The sequence below is a fragment of the Zootoca vivipara genome, chromosome 6 (genome assembly GCF_963506605.1).
Source record: "Zootoca vivipara chromosome 6, rZooViv1.1, whole genome shotgun sequence".
NCBI classification, from domain to species: Eukaryota; Metazoa; Chordata; class Lepidosauria; order Squamata; family Lacertidae; genus Zootoca; species Zootoca vivipara.
The window spans coordinates 16,470,462-16,491,220 of NC_083281.1; the positions used below are offsets into that span (position 1 = coordinate 16,470,462).

Here is a 20,759-nt window from a genome sequence, read left to right on the forward strand (position 1 = left end):
CCAAATCAAATGTCATGTCCTTCTAAATCAAGTAGTTCAGTATTATTTAATACAATCCATTCCTTCAACCATGTCAAACACACAGCCTCATAATATAGTTTTAGGTCAGGAAGTCCAAAACCACCTCTATCATTAATATCTATCAGAACTTTATGTTTAATTCCAGGCCTCCTGACCATATAAATTTTGAGAAAGGAGTTTTGCCAAGCTTCAATATGTTGTTGTTTTTATTATTATCAGTATTGTCTGAAACAAAAATAATAGTTTCGGCAAGACATTTAACTTTATTGTTGAAATTCGTCCTAAAAAAGAAAGATGTAATCTATTCCATATTTCCATATCTTTTTTGATTTCTTCCCATGTTTTCATATAGTTGTCTTCAAAGAGATTAATATTTTTTGAAGTGAGCCAAATTCCCATGTATCTAATTTTGGAATATATTTTTAGTTTTGTTTTATTTTCAATTTCTTTCTGTTCTGCCAATGATAGGGGTTTTTTTGCTAATAATTTAGTTTTATTGATGTTTAATTTAAATCCAAAAACGTTTCCATATTCTTTCATAATATCCATTACCTTAATCAAACTTTCATTCGGCTGCTCCGTTGTTACAATAAGATCATCCGCAAATGATCTTATTTTATATTTATTTCTTCCCAATTGGATACCCTTGATGTTCTCTCCCTCTCTAATTTTTTTTACATAAAATCTCTAATGTCAAAATAAATATTAATGGTGAGAGGGGCATCCTTGCCTCACTCCTTTACTAATTTCACATTTCTGGGCAATGGATCCATTTATCAAGATTTTAGCTGTTTGTCTAGTTAGTATAAATGGCTTGAATACCCTTTTGATAAAGGTAAAGGGACCCCTGACCATTAGGTCCAATCGTGACCAACTCTGGGGAGCCGGCGTATAGCTTCCAGGTCATGTGGCCAGCATGACAAAGCCACTTCTGGTTTAACCACAGCGCCACCTGGGTCCACAACCCTTTTGATACTACTCCCCAAAATCAATGTGGTGGAGTAACCCTCTCATAAATTTCCAAGAAACCCTATCAAAGGCTTTTTCTGCATCAACTGCCATTAAGACAGCCGGTTTGTCAATTCTCAAATCTAAATATTCCAAAAGATCAACTATAATTCTAGTATTATTCTGTATGTGTCTTCTGGGGAGAACATCTTTTTATGGTTTTTATTGTATTTTTTTATGTTTTGTTGCTGTAATCTGCTTTGAAGATTTTTATGGCATAGTGGTATACACCAGTAAATATTTTTATAAATAAATCTTATTGCTAGTTCCAGAATTGTTTTACTTCTGTGGGATTCACTTGACTTTCTTGCCAATTGCTACATTAGTCATTCCCCCCCCCCGCCCCTTCAAATGCAGTTTTGCAGCCCAGGCCTATGCACATAGAATCATAGAATTGTAGGGACTCTTAAGGGTCATCTAGGCCAACCCCCTGCAATGCAGGAATCTTTTGCCCAACATGGGGCTTGAACTTACAACCCTGAGATCTAGAGTCTCATGTGCTACTGATGTAGTGAAACCAGAACCTACCTGTCTCCATTTAACACAGGGGTTGGCAACCTAAGGCCCATGGGCCACAAGCAGCCCACTGGGGTCATTTAACTGGCCCATGAGCCCCACCCCCGAACTGAGCCGCCTGCTCGGCAAGTCCCCGTGTGCTGCGCTAAACCGGCGCAGCACGGTGTGCGGACTAACTTCCACAGTGCCGGAAATCGTGTCTGCACAGACGCCGACACCAGAAATCGCAGGCGTGGGGGCGATCTGGCCAACTGAGGGCTCTCCACTGGAGTTAACCGGCCCAGGCGAGGTAAACCTTGCTGACCCCTGATTTAACAAGTTAAGTGACCCACCCAAATCATATTGAGTTCAACTGGAGTTCCTCCAAAATAAGTGTCCCCACGATTGAATGCTTGCATTGAGCTTCTTAAACATTGCCTTTTATTGTGTGTCACCCTGGGAGTCTGGCATTGCAGACTGGTCATTTGACCAGTTTGCATTTGGTTCTGGCTTGCATTTGGCCATTGATAGGTGACCATTAAATCCCAGCTGTTGTATGATGTGCTTTAGTTAGCTGGAAATAAACAGTAAATTGCAAGAACTCGGGCCAGAAGAAAAATGGATTTCAAATATATCTTCACAAGGTTTTATTTGTGTGATGAAGAGTTCAAATACTAATCAATCCCAGTATAGTAGGCAAATAAAAATAAATTCCAGTAAAAAATCAGGACAAGGCCCTGTTTCGACAATTCTTCGTCAGCAAAGATTCACAGGTCAGAGTGTACCAAGTCTGTTTCACTTTATCACTACCCAAAGGAGTCTCAAAGCGGCTAACATTCTCATTTCCCTTCCTCCTCCACAACAAACACTCTGTGAGGTGAGTGGGGTTGAGAGACTTCAGAGAAGTGTGACTAGCTCAAGGCCACCCAGCAGCTGGATGTGGAGGAGCGGGGAAGTGAACCCGGTTCACCAGATTACGAGTCTACCGCTCTTAACCACTACACCACACTGGCTCTCACTGGCAAGCTGAAAACAAATTTTAATTTAGCTGTAACATAGAATATGTTAACTATGAGCAACCTTCCTCTGCTACTCTGGCCAGGCCTCTCTTCACTCCTTGTTCCTTCCAGCCCCTCCACTTAAAGGAGGCTTTTAGTCTTGCAATCATCTTCAAAAAATAAAATTTAATAGTTACAGGTAGGTAGCCGTGTTGGTCTGCCATACTCGAAACAAAATAAAAAAATTCCTTCCAGTAGCACCTTAACAACCGTGGAAGCAATAAGCAATTATCAGGAGTCCAAAAGGCGGACAACATGACTTTTGCCTAGACATTTGCGTAGAAAACACTAGATAAAAAAGTTAAAAGGCGATTGGCATGGGAATCGTTTACTCACATGTCACGAAGAATGTGCACACAAACTCTCGTGCTCCTGGAACAAATATTCACAATCCTGATAACCAGGAAATAGATGATTAACGTTTGGCATAAGTTTATTGGGATTAAAGCTCTCAACAGGTTGGCCTAGTACAGTTACATAATGCAGAAGGTGGGGCCAAATCCAGCCTTGATTCAGTATCTAGAACCCTGTCAAAATGGGACAGTTGTCGGCACTGCAACAGACTGGTAGTGACCCCCATCATGGACCTGGCCGGCATTGTAACTCTCCTCCTTGTCATCTGCTTGACCTGGCTCCTCATTTCGGCAGCAATGAGGAGCATATCGAGCCATGGGAAGCTGCCCCCGGGACCCATGCCGCTACCTGTGATTGGAAATTTCCTGCAGCTCAAGTCATCAGAAACCTTGAAATCCCTCCTCAGGGTGAGTTTACTGACTCTGGGAACCAGGGACAGAAGGCACAGTTCGGTTTTGGTTTTCTGTTTCTCAGTTTTCCAATCTTAAATTCAGTTCTCAATATTTCTGGAGAAATGTGCAAACTATTTTTTTTTTTAAAAAAGAAATCTTCATGGAAATCTACCAGCATTTTATAGTGCAAATCATAGAATCATAGAGTTGGAAGAGACCACAAGGGCCATCCAGTCCAACCCCCTGCCAAGCAGGAAACACCATCAAAGCATTCTTGACATATGCCTGTCAAGCCTCTGCTTAAAGACCTCCAAAGCAGGAGACTCCACCACACTCCCTGGTAGCAAATTCCACTGCGGAACAGCTCTTACTGTCAGGAAGTTCTTCCTAATGGTTAGGTGGAATCTTCTTTCTTGATGTCTCCTTATGAACACAACCCCCCCCCCCCGCATACTGTTTTGACTAATGTGCACATTTTTTCAAGTGATTTCCCTGAATGTTTTAATTTGCATGCACCCTTTCCTGTGGTATCTTCATTTGTCATTCTTTGGCTGGAGATCTGCATTGCAAAACTGGGATCCATGTGCTTCAGTTTGTGCATGGTTTTGGAAAGTGAAAGGTTGGTAGATTAGCCTTCCAATGGAAGCAGAACCAGATTTCTCCCCTAGCCCTTCTAGGAACAGAGCAGCAAGAGCAGCGCCCAGGAGTCAAAAGGGAATTCAATTAATTAAAATGCACCGAGGCATCAGTTTGCCTCCATCTTTCTCCTCTTCCATTTCCACCCTTTCTCTTGCACAGGAATATGCTCAGACTACAGTGCTTCCCCAACTAAGTGTCTCTGTGTCTTCTTTGTGGCTTTCTGGATATTCTTGTCTCTTTGCCTCTTGCCAAAACACCTTCCTCCATCTCTCTCCTTGTATCCTTCTGCCTGCCTCCAGTTGGGTAGATTAGATGACGGTTGCCCTGTCCATCCAAAAGGTCTTTTATAATGAGCAACAACTTTGATGAAACCTGGTCCCCTTTCTTTTCATACACAAGGGAAGTAGACAGCAAATTTCTCCCACCAATTTTTGCAAACATGTTTATGGACAACCTACACTGACACCTTAATGTTTTAAAATGATGTAAAATGGCACGATAAACTCAATGCTATGTTTATTATTATTATTATTATTATTATTATTATTATTATTATTACAGAGACTGTATTAATTTTTATTAAAAGGGGAGTTGACACACTTGGTAATCTTTTGCTTCTGTTTTCTTTCGATCCATATGTTCACCCATTTGCCTGATGTTTGCCTGATGCCAACTTAGTTTAATAACACAAAAAAACCCCTTATCCACTCTTACCTTTGCACTGCCTTTTCTTGGCACAGGTCTGTTTTTGAAAGCTCCCTGTTTGAACACTTTCCCTATTTTGCCCTGGTGCTTTCCCCATGAAAACCAGCTCTTTACTACGGAATCAATCAAACTGCAATTCTTAAAAAAAACAAAAAAAAACACAAATTGCTGTTTGTTCCAATTCAGTGTTAAAGAGCAGGTTTTCCTGGGGCAAGTGGAGGTGCAAAAAGAGCATTACTGCGAGTAGAAGTAACAGTAGTAAATCCACTTGCCTAGCTTTGCAAGGTTGTTGTGAGGACCAAAAGTTGAGATGCACTTTCAGCACACCATGCTAAGCATGATTCTTGCTAACTTCGAAAGCATTTTTTTAAAACAACAACAACTTAACAGCAATCCTACATGTTATCTTTCACAACCCTCCCCTTCTTTTCAAACTTTCCAACCTGTTTTGCATTCTGGTAGGCAGCATTTTGGAGACTCTAAATTTGGATAGAATCATAGAATTGTAAAGTTGGAAGGGACCCCCCAGGGTCATCCAGTCCAACCCCTGGCAATGTACGGATCTTTTGCCCAACATGGGACTCGAAACCACGTGTGATGAAAAAGTTGGTTTTGCTGGACTGGTTGGATCTACAAGTGTTTCTTTCTTTTTCTTTCTTTCCCTGCCAGCAAATGGTTAATGAACGGCAGCCTCTGATTGGCTATGGTTCCAGGAGAGAGCGTTTAAAAGGAGAGGATTTGAAGAGAGACAGGAGGGTTGAGAGCGTTGGTTGAGGTGGGTTGGAACTGAGGTTGGAGAGGGCTGGAGATAGGTAGGGAGACTGGTTAGGAGACAGGTTGAGCTTGGCTTTAACCATTTGCTCTGCCTTTGAGAAAGAACTGTGTATTACAGTGGAAATTGTTAAGCAACACCTGCCCCCTTTCGATGCTCAGCTTTTTCCCCTTGGTGATGAAATACTGGTGTGTCAACATAGTGAGGCTTTTTGTTCAGGTGTTGCTGGCATCATATTTCATAAACGTCTTCATTTATTTAAATATTTGTACTCTTACATTTTTGTTCATCAGCAGGATCCTCATGGCAGCTCGTTGGAGGTCTTGTGGTTTATTTTCCCCTGCAAAGAGAAATGGATCAGGCGGCGGGGAGGATTTTGAGCAGCAAAATGGACCATGAAAAAAGGATTAAGTGCCTGGGAATGCCAGCCACTGCTTTAATCAAATTTGCCCTCCTTGCTGCCAGCTCCTGTTTTAAAGAAAAATAAAAGTGTTGGATGATTCATTCTCCCACCTAATATGGAGTTTGGCTCTATATGAGAGAGTATGCTCCTCCAGCTGATGAAACCCTGAAGTGGGACTCTGAGCCAGGTCTCATAGAATTATAGAAAGGGAGTTGGAAGGAACCCCCAGGGGGTCTTCTAGTGCAGAAATCGCAGCCCAAGAACCCCTGGCAGATGGGCATCAAACACCTGTTGGAAAACCTCCAGTGTAGGAGAGATCAGCACCTTCCAAGGGAGTCTGTTCCACTGCCAAACAGCTCTGACCCTCAGAAAGTTCTTCCAAAGGAATGCTCACTCCTCCAATTGTGGGTGCCCTTTGTGGGACCACACACAGCCACTGGCAGAGGAACGGGGGTGAGGTGGGTGTTGTCCGCCCCGCGTGTCATTCCTGAGGGATGTCATGGCTGCCCTGCCTCCTGGAACATTTGCCATTTGCCGCAGGGGCGCCCCGTGGGATGCTTGTCCCACCACCATGGGTGGCTCGCTCCGCCCCCAGGTGCACAGCATGTGCTCTGCTCCAGGTGCCGGAGCAGTTAGCTCTGCCTCTGCGCACAGCACCCCCGAGCCACATAAGACTTGCCAGCTGGTTGTACTGGTCTGCCTCCCTGACGTCACAGTCGTTGGGGGTTCCTGCCAAACCCCGGTTCAAATAATCCAATCAGCTGCTTTGGTGGAGGTGGGGCTTGAGGTGAATTTAAGGGGGGCAGAGCCAATAGTAAGTGTGCAACTCCCGGAGCTTCACCCATCCATTTGTCTAATGCTTGATTGCAGGTTAACCATTTTCCTTCCAGGTAAGCGGGCGTTGCTGTGATCTTATGATGGTTGCTGTTAAAGGACCAGGAAGGAATTTTCCCTGCATTGGCAGGTTTCACCTTCCCCGTAGCAATTGTCACAACTTTGGCGGTTCTATGCCTTGGGCAGAATCCTTTAGTCTATCTTCCCTAAATGGGGTGGGGGGGACGTGAAGTGGTGACTCCAGCTCCCCGTGGCGGCAATTCCAGGGTTCCCCGTTAAAGGGTTGTTGTTTTTTAAAGGGAGTCACTGGGCATACACTGAAAGGTTATCAGTGAACTCCCTTGCATTGTGCGGAAAAGGGGGCTGGCTGGCTGGCTGTGCCCCCTCCCTGGATCCGATTAACCCTGATGTGCCTCAGCCCCCTGGCCAGGGGGCTGGGAGGGATATATGCCCAATGCCTGAGCCAAGGTTTTCCTACATCTGAAAGGGTTAATAAAGTTGTGGCCAATTTTAATCCCATAATACGTTGTCAAGATAAAAAATTTTTTAAAAAATTGTCTAGTAGTACCTTATAGATCAACTAAGTATGTTCTGGTATAAGCTTTCGTCTGCATGCACAAAAAGTAGCCTTTGTCCTTTCTCCTGTGCAGCTGCGCGACAAATATGGCCCAGTGTTCACCGTCTACTTTGGAAATCGCCCGGTTGTGGTCCTCTGTGGGCATGATGCTGTGAAGGAGGCCCTGATTGACAAGGCAGAAGAATTTAGCGGAAGGAAAACCAACCCCACACTGCAAAGGACCTTTGATGGTTATGGTGAGGAGAAGGAACCCAGGGTGGTCCAACTTGCAAGGCAGGAGTCTTGTGTCTGCTGTTTCCTGGCTGCTATTCAATCCCTCTCCCCTTTCTCCTCCCCATGCCTGCAGGGGTGGTGTTTTCTGAGGGAGAGCGCTGGAAGCAGCTGCGCCGCTTCTCCCTCACCATCTTGAGGAATTTTGGCATGGGGAAAAGAACAATTGAGGATCGGATCCAAGAGGAAGCCCAGTTCCTGCTGGAGGAATTACATAAGACCAAAGGTGAGTAGGTCAAGAGAAGGGGAGGGAGGAGGAGGTCAGCCCCACCAGGCTGGGCAGAAGCATGAGTTCCAAAGCCCAGACAGGCTGGGGCAGGAAGGCTTTTTGTCCCAAAGGCAATGGCAATTTCTGGGCTCAAGAAGGATAACAGGCAGGGAGGAAAGAGCACATACTGTACTTTGCCCCCAAAATAGGGGTAAGTAGAGATAAAGGGCGGAGAGAGAGAAACAGTGCTGTACAGGACGAGGAATTTCCACCTTTCAAAACTAATTATTTATTTAACTTATATACCACTTCATATTTCAATAGAAATCTTTAAGCTGTTTACATAGCCTGAGAAAAAAATGCTCCGCAGAGGGAGCCCTGTGCCATCTAACCAGTAGAAAGCTCTTAGGCATGGATGAGATGGTTTTAATTTGGCCGCCCAGTAACAGAGGTTCTCTTGGGCGATCACAAAAATGGTGGTATTATTATTATTATTATTATTATTAGTAGTAGTAGTAGTAGTACTCTGCCCATCTGACTAGGTTGCCCCAGCCACTCTGGGTGGCTTCCAGCATATATAAAAACACTGTAAAACCATAAATCTTAAAAAGTTTCCCTATACAGGGCTGCCTTCAGATGCTTCCCAAATGTTAGATAATTGCTCAACTCTTAGATAATTGCTGTAGAGGGAAGTGAGGGGCAGATGGGAGCCCATCTGGGAGAAGGAAAACTGAGCCTAAACTTTTGCTGCCTTGCGGGAGATCTTTGGGAGAAGAAAAGGCCAAGGAGTGAACCTTGCACAAACCCAGAGCAGAGTCCCTAAGACGATTCAATGGCGCCTTGTACGCTTCCTTCCAGCAACTCCTGTAGCCAAGCTGGTGCCAAACATATTGCTCTGTTTCCTTTGGACCACACCAGTATGGCTAAGAAGAGGGTATTGTCACCTGCGCAGCCCACGACCTCTATACAGTGGTACCTCTACTTACAAATTTAATGCGTTCCGAACGCACATTCATAAGTCGAACAAAATTGTAAGTCGAATCCCATAGGAATGCATTGGGAGAAAAAATTCGTAAGTCAAAGCAACCCTATATAAAAATTCGTAAGTAGAAAAAATCCTATCTAAACCGCATTCAAGATGGCGGACGGAGCTCTGTTTGTAAGTAGAAACATTCGTAAGTAGAGTTATTCGTAAGTAGAGGTACCACTGTACATACTGCCCAGGCTTGCACCCCATGGAGGTCACTTCAGTGCTGCTAACATAGTAGTTTGACTTCCTCTGCAGAGGTGCCCTCCACCTTCTCTGGAAACAGGTGGCCACCAACTCTGGTTGGCCACTATGAGAGCGGCGTAATGGCCTAGATCAGGCATCTCCAAACTCGGACCTCCAGATGTTTTGGAACTACAATTCCCATCATCCCTGACCACTGGTCCTGTTAGCTAGGGATGGTGGGAGTAGTAGTCCCAAAACATCTGGAGGGCCGAGTTTGGGGATGCCTGGCCTAGATGGACCTGATCCAGCAGGTTCTTCTAATATTCTTAATTAAAGTAATAAATTGCAACATGCATAATACTATTAAACAATAAAAGTAGTGTTCGGAATAGTTCGCTGTGGCAAATATGTAATGAAACATGGATGGAAAGCCCAGAGCCAAAGCACAAATTGTTTAAAAGGCCTGGGTGAGTAAAAAAAGGCATTCACCAGATGCAACAAAAGTGAGACCATAATGATAGCACTGAGCGAGCTCTCTCGGGAGGCTGCTCCATAGCCAGTGAAGGTCTTCATTCTAGTAGCCTGGAAATAGATATCTTAAGTTCTGGGTAGGTACTGCAGATGAGAATAGTTTGGGAGAGGACTTTGCAGGTGTTCCACAGTTCCTCACACTTCCCAAGATATCCTGGCCCCTTCAGCACAATGAGTCTTCCTTCTTTTCCTCTGCCCTGGCATTGCAGAGAAGCCTTTCGACCCGACCCTCTCCCTCAGCCGTGCCGTCTCCAACGTTATCTGCTCCATTGTCTTTGGCAACCGCTTTGACTACGAAGACAAGGATTTCCAGTCCCTGATGCAGATGATGAATGACAGCTTCCGGGAGATGAGCACCGCCTGGTCTCAGGTACCTGGTCGCAAAGCAGACAGAGCAGAAATCCATTTCCCAATCACACACCTTTCTGATATTGTTGGAATGGAGCTCCCATCAACTTAATCATCCCTGAGCATTGGCCTTGCTGGCTGTGCTCTGTGCCTGATGGGATTTGGAGTCTAATCTCATGCGGAGAGCAGAAGGGCACCAGGCTGGACAAGGGCCTGAAAGCCAGCCATATTTTATAACAGCCACTTACCATCTAGTGTGGCCTCCTTGGCTTCCAAGGAATCTCTCCTGACCCTCAGGAGGCATTCCTGGTCAGCTGCCGCTGCCTGTTCTTTCTTCCTGCAGTTCTATGACATATATGCCAGCATTCTGAAGTACTTTCCAGGGCCACACACCAAGATCTATGACATTCTGGAAGACATGAGAGCCTACATTGCCAAGAGAGTGGAGAAGAACAAGGAGACCCTTGACCTTAATGCCCCTCGTGACTTCATTGACTGCTTCCTCATCCAGATGGAAAAGGTACCCTGTTGGCGTATGAAATGAGGTGGGATTTCCACAGGGAGCTGTAGGTTCACACAAGGATCACTAAGTCGCACATCACTTACAGAGAGATGTGATCTCTAGACTGCCACAGGGGCTCTGCATATTCTGCTGCTTGCTAACATACCTTGCTAATAATAAAGGTAAAGGGACCCCTGACCGTGCTTTCGAACTGCTAGGTTGGCAGGAGCTGGGACCAAGCAATAGAAGCTCACCCCGTCACAGGGATTCAAACCGCCGACCTTCTGATCAGCAAGCCCTAGGCTCAGTGGTTTAGCCCACAGTGCCACCTAGTTCCCTACCTTGCTAATAATACACTTTGCAAATACTTCATGATCAGGTGTGCTACCATTTCAGTCCCTGGTGAACCTAGAATGTGCTAGGCAAGCATGTAAAATTATCATGCAACGTTCAGTGAATGCTGCTCACCAACTGAGAGACCCCTCCAGGCTTGTGCCTTATCACTGGGTAAATTCTGCAATGTGTTCTTGACACAGTGCATTAATGGTGGGTCTATTTTGCTTCCCTAATTGTTATGTAATGCTTCTCCAATGCTACCATGCTATTGCTGTCCGGAGGGGCTGGAGTGCTACAAAAGCGGTACACAAAAATAAAATATTAATTTTGGTAAGAAGTTGCAGGATACACACTCCTTTGAAATGAAGCAGTGTGACCACCCCAAAACCTTTGCAGGTGCAAAGAGTATTGAAAGCTGAATTGTGTACATTGTGAATGCACAGTAAAAAGGATCTCTAGAGCAGGCATCCCCAAACTGCGGCCCTCCAGATGTTTTGGCCTACAACTCCCATGATCCCTAGCTAACAGGACCAGTGGTCGGGGAAGGTGGAAATTGTAGTCCAAAACATCTGGAGGGCTGACATTTGGGGATGCCTGCTCTAGAGGGACCATAAGTTGGTTCAACTAAACCTCATACATTTTTTTAGTTGCTTTGTCTCTCCAATGTACATTGGAAAGCCTTCTGGCAGTCCCCTCACTGTGAGAAAGTCTCTCCTCTTCACAGAGGGGAGGGCTTGTGAGTGGAAGCCGCTCCCGCGTAGACAAGGGGGCGTTTTGGCCCCTCGCCTACTTGCCCTCGCTGCCGCACCTCCAGGAGCCAGCCAATAGGACTGGCACAGGGGCGGGGTTTAGCTGCACTTATTGCAGCCACGGCAGACCTCAGCCTCCATTTTGCGTCAGGTTTTTTCTTCGGATCTCCCGCCCACCCTCCCTTTAGGTCAGGCTAGGTTTTGACATTACTACGGACTTCGGTTGGTCGCCTTGGTTGCCCAAGGGGTCTGGTAGGAGTTTTTTGTCCATTTGGCAAAATTGGCTTATGCCTCTTGGTTTTTCGTCTACCTTGTAGAAAATCGTCACAACTTTGTTGGCGGTTAGGCATTGGTATATCCATGATGTGTTGGAGGGGCCAAGGTTCGGGCCATCGCCTACCCCTCCATCTTTAGGGTATTCTGTTAAAGGAATCCGGCCGTTGTGGATTCCGTCCGATGCCCTGCTGGTGGCTAGGGCCATGGCACAACCCCCGGTGGCATCAGGGGGAGCTTCCAGTTGTATTTGCATCAACAGGCTCCACCTTCTGGTTGCTAACCTTTGATGACTCCACGCCGAGCGGGGGGAGTCATCTAGTCTGTCCAATCCAATGCCTAAGCCAATACCACTCACATGCTGTAACCAATATAGTTGTGGCCTTTCCCACCCATTAACTATAATACATTGTGTCCGTGTGTCTTTATTTCCCCAAGTGGGTGGCAGGTTCTCGACTCACAAGTGAAACTACAGGGAACCAGACAGAAGACCTTTTTGGTAGTCACACCCACCCCATGGAAGGCCCTCCTGGAAAACGTCAGAGTTCAACAGCTATATAATTTTTCACAGACATCTGGAGGCAGCCTTAGTTTGAGAAGCTTTTAATGGTTGTTGTTTTTCCTGTATTTTTGTTGGAAGCCACCCAGAGCGGCTGGGGCAACCCAGTTCGATGCGTGGGGCATAAGAAATTTATCATCATTATCATTAATGATCTGATGGGGTGACATGTGGCCAGTCTGCCTAGTTTCTCTTCACCCCCAACAGACAAGTGACGTCCTTCTTCCATAAAAGGACTATAACAGAGGCAGCAAACCTAAAACCAGCTCCCCCTACTTCCCACCTACATGGGGGAATCCTAGTGACACTGGCTTCCTGTTTGTTTTCAGGAGAAAGACAACCCGTCCAGCGAATTCAACACCAAGAACCTAGAACTCACCACACTCAATTTGTTCTTTGCTGGGACGGAGACCGTCAGCTCCACCCTGAGATATGGGTTTCTGTTTCTGATGAAATACCCCAAAGTGCAAGGTAAGGAAGGGAACCAGCACATTGCAGCCATGCTGATTAAAGCCCAGCCTAGCCTGTTGGGGGGGGGTGAGAAAGGGGGAGATACGACAGAGGTGTGTAAAGTTAGGCTTGGTGTGGAGAAAGTGGGTAGGAACAGTTCTAATCCAACAGAGCCATCCAGTGAAGCTGAATGTTGGGAGATACATAGTGAGGAACTACGGAACTCAACAACACAAGATGTTGTGATGGCCACTGGGACAGATTTAAAAGAGGACTACACCAATTCATGGAGGGTAAGACAAACCATGGCTCTTAATCATGATGGTGATGCTGTACTTTCACTGTTGGAGGCAGATATGCTTCTGGGCCCCAGTTGCTGGGAATTGCAAGTCAAGAGAGTCATGCTTGTTTGCTTTCCAGGGGTGTCTAGTTGGTGACAGGGAGACCAGGTTGCTAGACTGCATGGGTCCCCCTTTGGCCTGCCCCAGCAGGGCTTTTTATATGTGCTGTTTTTATTCTCTGTATTTTAATAGACTTGGTTTTTTTTTTTTAAAGAATTGTTTTTTAAACCACTGAGCCTAGGGCTTGCCGATCGGAAGGTCGGAGGTTCAAATCCCCGCGACGGGGTGAGCTCCCGTTGTTCGGTCCCAGCTCCTGCCAACCTAGCAGTGCGAAAGCATGTCAAAGTGCAAGTAGATAAATAGGTACCACTCCGGCGGGAAAATAAACGGCATTTCTGTGCGTTGCTCTGGTTTGCCAGAAGCGGCTTTGTCATGCTGGCCACTTCACCTGGAAGCTGTACGCCGGCTCCCTCAGCCGATAATGCGAGATGAGCACCGCAACCCCAGAGTCGGTCACGACTGGACCTAATGGTCAGGGGTCCCCTTACCTTTACCTTTACCTAATTATTTATTAAACGATTGCCTTCTCATATGCTTTTAGCTTTTTGTAAAAAAAAATATCTTTCTTGTTTTAATTTGCCTAAGCTGCCTTAAGTCTGGAGAAATAAAGAAACATTTGGCTAGGTTCAAGCTGAAAACTGAACTGCATTTTGGTGCTAGAAGTCTTAAGTGAACGGATAGCTCAGGCAGTGGACTACGAGACTCAGGGTCATGGGTTCGAGCCCCATGTTGGGCCAAAGTTTTCTGCATTGCAGGGGGTTGGGCTGGATCACCCTCGTGGTCCCTTCCAACTCTGATTCTCTAATTCTTCTTTGATTTAAATGCATTGGACAGAAAAAATCCACCAGGAGATTGACCAAGTGATTGGCCAGAACCGTGCCCCAAACATTGAAGACCGGAGCCAAATGCCTTACATGGATGCTGTCATCCACGAAGTACAGAGGGTCAGTGACCTCATCCCTATGAACGTGGCCCACTCCGTGATCCGCGACACTGAATTCAGAGGCTACATCATCCCTAAGGTATCAGTTGTGGGGCAGAGGAAATAAAAAGTGTGTGGGACACAACAAAATGGGTTGTGTGGACCACGCGCGGACTGTCTCACCAGAGTGGTGCATGCTCTAGTTATCTCCCGCTTGGACTACTGCAATGCGCTCTATGTGGGGCTACCTTTGAAGGTGACTCAGGAACTACAACTAATCCAGAATGCGGCAGCTAGACTGGTAACTGGGAGTGGCTGCCGAGACCACATAACACCGGTCCTGAAAGACCTACACTGGCTCCCAGTACGTTTCCGAGCACAGTTCAAAGTGTTGGTGCTGACCTTTAAAGCCCTAAATGGCCTCAAAGGCCCAGTATACCTGAAGGAGCATCTCCACCCCCATTGTTCTGCCCGGACACTGAGGTCCAGCTCCGAGGGCCTTCTGGTGGTTCCCTCACTGCAAGAAGCCAAGTTGCAGGGAACCAGGCAGAAGGCCTTCTCGGTAGTGGCACCTGCCCTGTGGAATGCCCTTCCATCAGATGTCAGAGATAAACAACTACCTGACATTTATAAAACATCTGAAGGCAGCCCTGTTTAGGGAAGTTTTTAATGTGTGACATTTTAATGTATTTTAATCTTCGTTGAAAGCCGCCCAGAGTGGCTGGGGAAAACCAGCCAGATGGGCAGGGTACAAATAAAAAATTTTTTTAAAATTATTATTATTATTATTATTATTATTATTATTATTAGAGATTAGCAGTATTCACGTTTGTGCCTTGCCACCAACATCTGCCCACAACTGCAATAGTTGAGTCTTCATCTGACACAGAATCAACCTGTTGGAGGCGGGATGAGGTGATGTTGACTTCTGTTATTGGTGGGTATTTGGCAAAGGAAAAGGACTGGATACCCTCCAGGAGAGTGGTAAAGATTTGTCATTCCATTAAGCAGCCTTCACCAACCGGGTGCCCTCTAGATTTCTCGCATGGCCATGCTGGCTGGGATTGATCAGAGTTGCATTTCAAAACATCTAGAGGGCACCAGGTTGGCAAAAGCTGACATTAGCCATAGTACTTAAAACAACAACAACCACAACAGCCAATCCTCAAAGGATGGCCAGGGCCCAGCTGATAAAGTCTCACCCTGAACAGGATGTAGGGGATAAATTTGATCCCATTTGCCTTGAAAGGCAATCCTACCAAATTTGCATTTCCTGCAACAATACCTGAATTGAAACACAACAGCCATCCATCCTTTGAAATTTGCACGTTTCTGAATTTTGAAGCCCAGTTACCCAGCCACATTACTTGTACATTTACTAGGGTGAAATGTGCATAACATGCACATATTAGTGAAAGTAGCATAGAAAAGTGCATTAAATCAAGTGAAATGGCCTTGCAAATTGTGTTCTTGACATCTGTTTGTCTATGGAAACAATGGAGGATTGAGCCCTTTGGGGGCCAAGTCAGACTGTTGGAAGGTTACAGTACCTGCTGTGGCTATAAAGACCCTGATAAGGGAGAGACGTGTCTTGTTGCCACTTTGGCAGGTGCATATACGGCAAAATTGCAGGCAGAAATGTGCACATTGGGAGGAATTTGCACTAAAAATGCTGGTGAATTTTCATGACAACACTATTAAAACGAACAAAAAGATTCACAAACTGATGTGGAAATATGGAGAATTGAACTTAAGAGGTTGGATGACCATCTGTCATGGACACTTTAGTTGAGATTCCTGCAATGAAGGGGTTTGGATCTCGGGGTCCCTCCTAACTCTACAATTCTATGATATTTCATAGAACTGAAATGGCCTTGCAAATTGTGTTTACATATTCTATGACATATGGCTGGGAGAATGCGGAAGTGAGAGACACTGAAACAAACAGCTCCCCCATCCTTTAGAGCAGGGTGGTCCAACAGGTCAATTGTGATCTACCGGTCATTTGCGGGGCGTTTCTTGTGAATTGCGGTCAATTGCGTGATCCTGATGGATCGTCCCAAAATTAAAATAAAATAAAATGGGGGGGGGGGGGAAGAGCTCAACAACTTTGGTGAAGCCTCAACAAATGTGAGTGTTCCTCCCCAAAAGAAGCTCAACAACTATGGGTCTGACTCCCCCCAAAAAGCTCAACAACTTTGGTCAATCCAATGGGTAGATCACTGCCAGGGTTTTTATAGTGGGAGTAGATCACAGTTTCTTGGAAGTTGGACACCCCTGCTTTAGAGGAAGTTGAATGAGGAGAGCCACTGGTGGACCAGGATGAGTCCCTCCAGCGCTGGGGATGTGTGTCCACCCAGTAGAGACGAGGCTGTCCCACTGTCAGGTTCCATGCAGGGGTCTCTGCAGGGCTACCACCAGCACCAGCACACTGCAGATCTCCTTTCTTAAAAACTTCAGCAATTAATGTAGGAAATGGGGCACCAATCTGCACCAAAGGTCTCTCCATCCCGGCCAGGGCTTGCCCAAGGCAACTTGCTGCATAAGGTGAAAGCTCAAAGGGCGCTTCCCCTCCCATTCCATGCACAGAAGCGAACAGGCCTGTTGCTGGATCTTATTTCCAACACTGGTGATGGGACAGTATCCTCCTGCGGCTAGTTTACAGGGTGCATGGGGACACACCTGGCCTCCAACACCTGGCCTCTAGTCCTCACCCTCCAGCATATGCCGCTTGAAGCAGCTGGCTCACTCTGCCTAATGGTAAGGCTGGACCTCCTCTTGGCTTAAGCTGGACTACAGCCAGAGGTGGAATGCCTCCCTGACCCCAGATGGATGCCCACAGTGATGCTTCTGTAGAGTGGGGGGACGGGGACCTGTAGATCAACTGACCGTTTGACCAGATTGCATGAGATTTCTGTGGGTCAGCTACCCACGTGGTGCCTTCACATTCAGGCAGGGCAGTCTGTAGATGTCACAGGGAGGAGTTGGCCGGTGGTCAAATGTGGCCGGTAATCCACCAGTTGAGGGATGGGCTGGAGAGCTTCTCTCTGGACTTTCCCCGAATCTTTGCAATTCTGATCTCAATATTCTCTCCTCTTTTTCCTAGGGGACAGAAATCTACCCTATGCTCCACACTGTCCTGTACGACCCCACGAAGTTTAAAAACCCATTTGCTTTCGACCCCGAGAACTTCCTGGATGAGAACGGGCGCTTCAAGAAGAACGACGCTTTCGTGCCATTCTCCTCAGGTAGATCCCTTCCTCTTAAACCAGGCTTCCTCAACCTCGGCCCTCCAGATGCTTTGAGACCACAATTCCCATCATCCCTGACCACTGGTTCTGCTAGCTAGGGATCATGGGAGTTGTAGGTCAAAAACATCTGGAGGGCCTGAGGTTGAGGAAGCCTGTCTTAAACACATTTTTTTCTTATTTTTTGCAAATGAGAACCTCCCCTATTCCCTTCTCCTTCACTTTATGAAGTTGTGAACCTGGGTCTCCTACAGAAAACAAACCTTCTTTGCATTGTGGCTTTTACTTGGTCATTTGTAGTGTTTACACACACCCTACTCCCTAACACACGCCATAATAAATAAATATGCAAAGGAATGGGGAGATGTTAATAACAAATATACAGTGTGGGCAAAATCTGCTGGAAGGAAGTATTGGTTGTAGGTAGGGCTTTGGTCGGTCAAAGTAAGGGACAAATTCAGGGGTGGGGTGGGGGAGAGAATCGGTTCCCTTCCAGCTCTACGATTCTATGAATCTATAAGCCCATTTTACATACACAGTCTGAAGAAATACTTCCTTTTGCCATCCTGGATCTCTTGTCCCTAAGTTCCACGGGATGACAGACACACACTCACACAAAGAGATCTGCCACAACAACAACAACAAAAACAGGGTTTTAGTCCTATAAGAGAGGGAAACTCCCCTCTCTCCATTCACATGGATTTCAGCTGTTCTATTCACACCCCAAGGACGTTGGACTTGACCTAAACCTGACCTCTAATCCCCAAACCCATGATTCTTCTCCCTTTTGCCTTGTAGGGAAACGGGTGTGTCTCGGCGAAGCGCTGGCCCGAATGGAGCTCTTCCTTTTTTTCACCACCACCCTGCAGAGATTCCGCCTGAAGCCCCTTCTGGACCCCAAGGACATTGACACAGCCCCCCAGGAGTGCGGCTTTGCCACCATCCCGCCCTTCTACAAGCTCTGCATTGTCCCACGTTGAGTGGAGACCAAATCGTGTCTTTCCTCCCCTGCCACTGTGCTTTTGCACAAGCTGGTCTCTCTGGCTGCTCAGGGAGAGGGGAACGGTCTTCTTCCCTTTCCTGGCCCTCATCCCAAGGGCTTTTGTAATGGGCGTCGTCAAGATTTTGCTCTCAAATTAGGCCTTGTTCCTACCTGTGGCCTGGGGTTCTATGCCTCTCTGTGTTTATCATCCTTCTTTCCCCATTGAGGCCCTTCTCATCCTCTCCTCTGCTGAGCCCAAAGAACTCTGGTGCCTCTTGAATTCCCATCTGCTTCCAAAGTGTGTTTAAGCTTTGACCTTACGCCTGAAAAGAAAAGAAAAAATTGCAGCATTTGCTTCTGGACTTATTGGTTGTTATATGCTGGCAGGTCCCAAGAATCGACATGGCGGACCCCCAACCCTGGCTCCTGCCCTGTTGCTGTGGACTTTCAAATAAAGCATGATGGAATGTGGGCATAAAGCCAGGTGTCCCTATTATGTGGCATTCACATGAGAAAAGCAAAGAAAATAATTCACAGGCAGGCCTCCTTTGATGGAAATGTCTAAGCTCAACTTTGCTCATACCACTTATTCGACCTCTTGCTGTTCTTCAGCACCCAACATGGCTCTCATAATATAGTGGCATCATCAACTAGTACAGAAAAGGTTTTTGTTTTCTGTTTGCAATCAAAATATATTTTATTATATACCGCATTGGCCCGAATATAAGCTGCACTTTCCCTCCAAATTGTGACCATGCATAGTTAAAGTGTGGCTTATATTCATGACTTTACAATATCACTGCTGAAACAGCTGCCCACAGGGGTCGTTGGGGGTGCAGGACAACAGCACCTGTCCCAACTGCAGCTCCCAAGCCTCCCCCAAACCGCCGGAAAGAAGGGGGAGGGGGGGTAAGGCCGCCGGCAAAGCGGCGCGGCTCCCTCCCCCCAAGAGCAGCCCAGGAGTGCGGGGAAATGGTACCTGTGGGATTTTCTTCTACATTTGCCATTTACAGGTGTGAGTGCCTGTGGAATTTTAAGGGAGTGGCTTATCTTCGGTATTCTCTCCTCCCCCCCTTTGAATTTTAAAGTTGTGGCTTATTTAGATACTGTAGAAAAAGTATGTGTCACCAAGCTTTATGCAAACATTTCTCTAGCACTGTTAGAGCACAAATGATTGTTCTTTCCTTGCCTGCTGTGCTTTGCATTCTCTCCTTGGGTGATGGGGGCTTAGGAGAGGGAGGTGGAAAGTGGAGTTGGCAGCCATGGAGTTAAGCACAGGATTCTGAGAGACTGGTGTGGCTCAGAAACTCACCAGAGGGAATTCTCATATCCCTGGTGTCTTCTAGCCCAGACAGAAAACATCATCAACAACAACAACAACAAGAACAACAACAACAATGGCATGTTGCTCTAGGCTCTGATATTCATTACTTCCCCTGCAGGCTCCAAACTCAAGATAGCACAACAAAATGTCATAATAAATCCATCACCCAGCAAAGCAATGCAAGAAAATTACCAGCAAACCCTTTCCCATCTAGATGTTCTAAGTGTTCTCTCACCAGTCCCCCATTCTAACTACAGTATTCAGGTGTGTGTGTGTGGGGGGGGGGGGAATAAGAAATAGTAAAGGAGCTTCTCCTAGCTAGAAGCATCGAGGGTGCCCTCTCCACTCTGCCACCCATTCTAACAATTCAGGGGTTTGGGGAGAACAAGTAGACTATGGAAATAACTTCCCCTTCCCCAAACAATATATGCAGGTTGGAGCAAGTTGGAGACCTGGGTGAAACTGGTCCAAATTTACAGATAAGGGGCAATTTTTGCCATCCAACCTGTTGAATTCCTGACCCTCCAGGACACAAATAGCCCTTCTACTGAGACAGGGAAGGCATAAACTGGTGGGCATTGCCCAGCTGAAGGCTCTCCTTGGTTTGAGGCAAAAACTTGTGTGTGTGTGACATGTAGGCTCCTCTGTGCAACTGAGAGCTGGATTTGGGCTGAGAGGGGCCAATCGAGCTAAACTGACCTTTGCTGTCACCTGAGGTTTGTCCGTGCTTGTGTGGCGGGGTCATCAGAGGGTACATTTGTCTGGAAAACCAAACCAGTCCTTGAAATACATTCACCAGCTGAGTGGGGGAGAGGGGGAATGCTGGTGAGAATTGTTTCTATGGCAGCCAGTCTGGTGAGGAGCACTTGGGAGGCAGGGGAGCTACCACAGGACTCCTGGCAGTGGGGCACTGTTGTGAGGCAGGGCAAGACAGTACTGAGGACCGGGGGCATTAGTAGAGTGCAGAAGTCCTCCTGTTGCACCAAAACCCACCCATGACTCCCAAGCCTCCCCCAGCTGTCAAAATGAAGGGGGAAGGGGGGAATGTCGCCAGCAAAGCGGCACAGCTCCCCCCTTCCCCTGACGGCTTGGGGTGGGCTTCGGAGTCACGGGCGGGCGGCACGCCAAATGTCACCCCCCCCTCAGCGAAAACACTCAGGGCGGACCACACACCCCTTCCTCTGC

At 46.6% G+C, this 20,759-nt stretch overlaps 1 protein-coding gene across 1 annotated transcript; it reads left to right on the plus strand.

The window, feature by feature from the left end:
* The first annotated feature begins 3,088 nt into the window (after positions 1-3,088).
* On the plus strand, positions 3,089-20,456 carry LOC118086689 (cytochrome P450 2G1-like). The gene is made up of 9 exons (XM_035118614.2): positions 3,089-3,343; positions 7,332-7,494; positions 7,605-7,754; positions 9,690-9,850; positions 10,172-10,348; positions 12,577-12,718; positions 13,933-14,120; positions 17,127-17,268; positions 18,067-20,456. The coding sequence occupies exons 1-9, from the start codon at positions 3,164-3,166 to the stop codon at positions 18,246-18,248; spliced, it is 1,485 nt and encodes a 494-aa protein (XP_034974505.1). The 5' UTR covers positions 3,089-3,163; the 3' UTR covers positions 18,249-20,456.
* Positions 20,457-20,759: the final 303 nt, after the last annotated feature.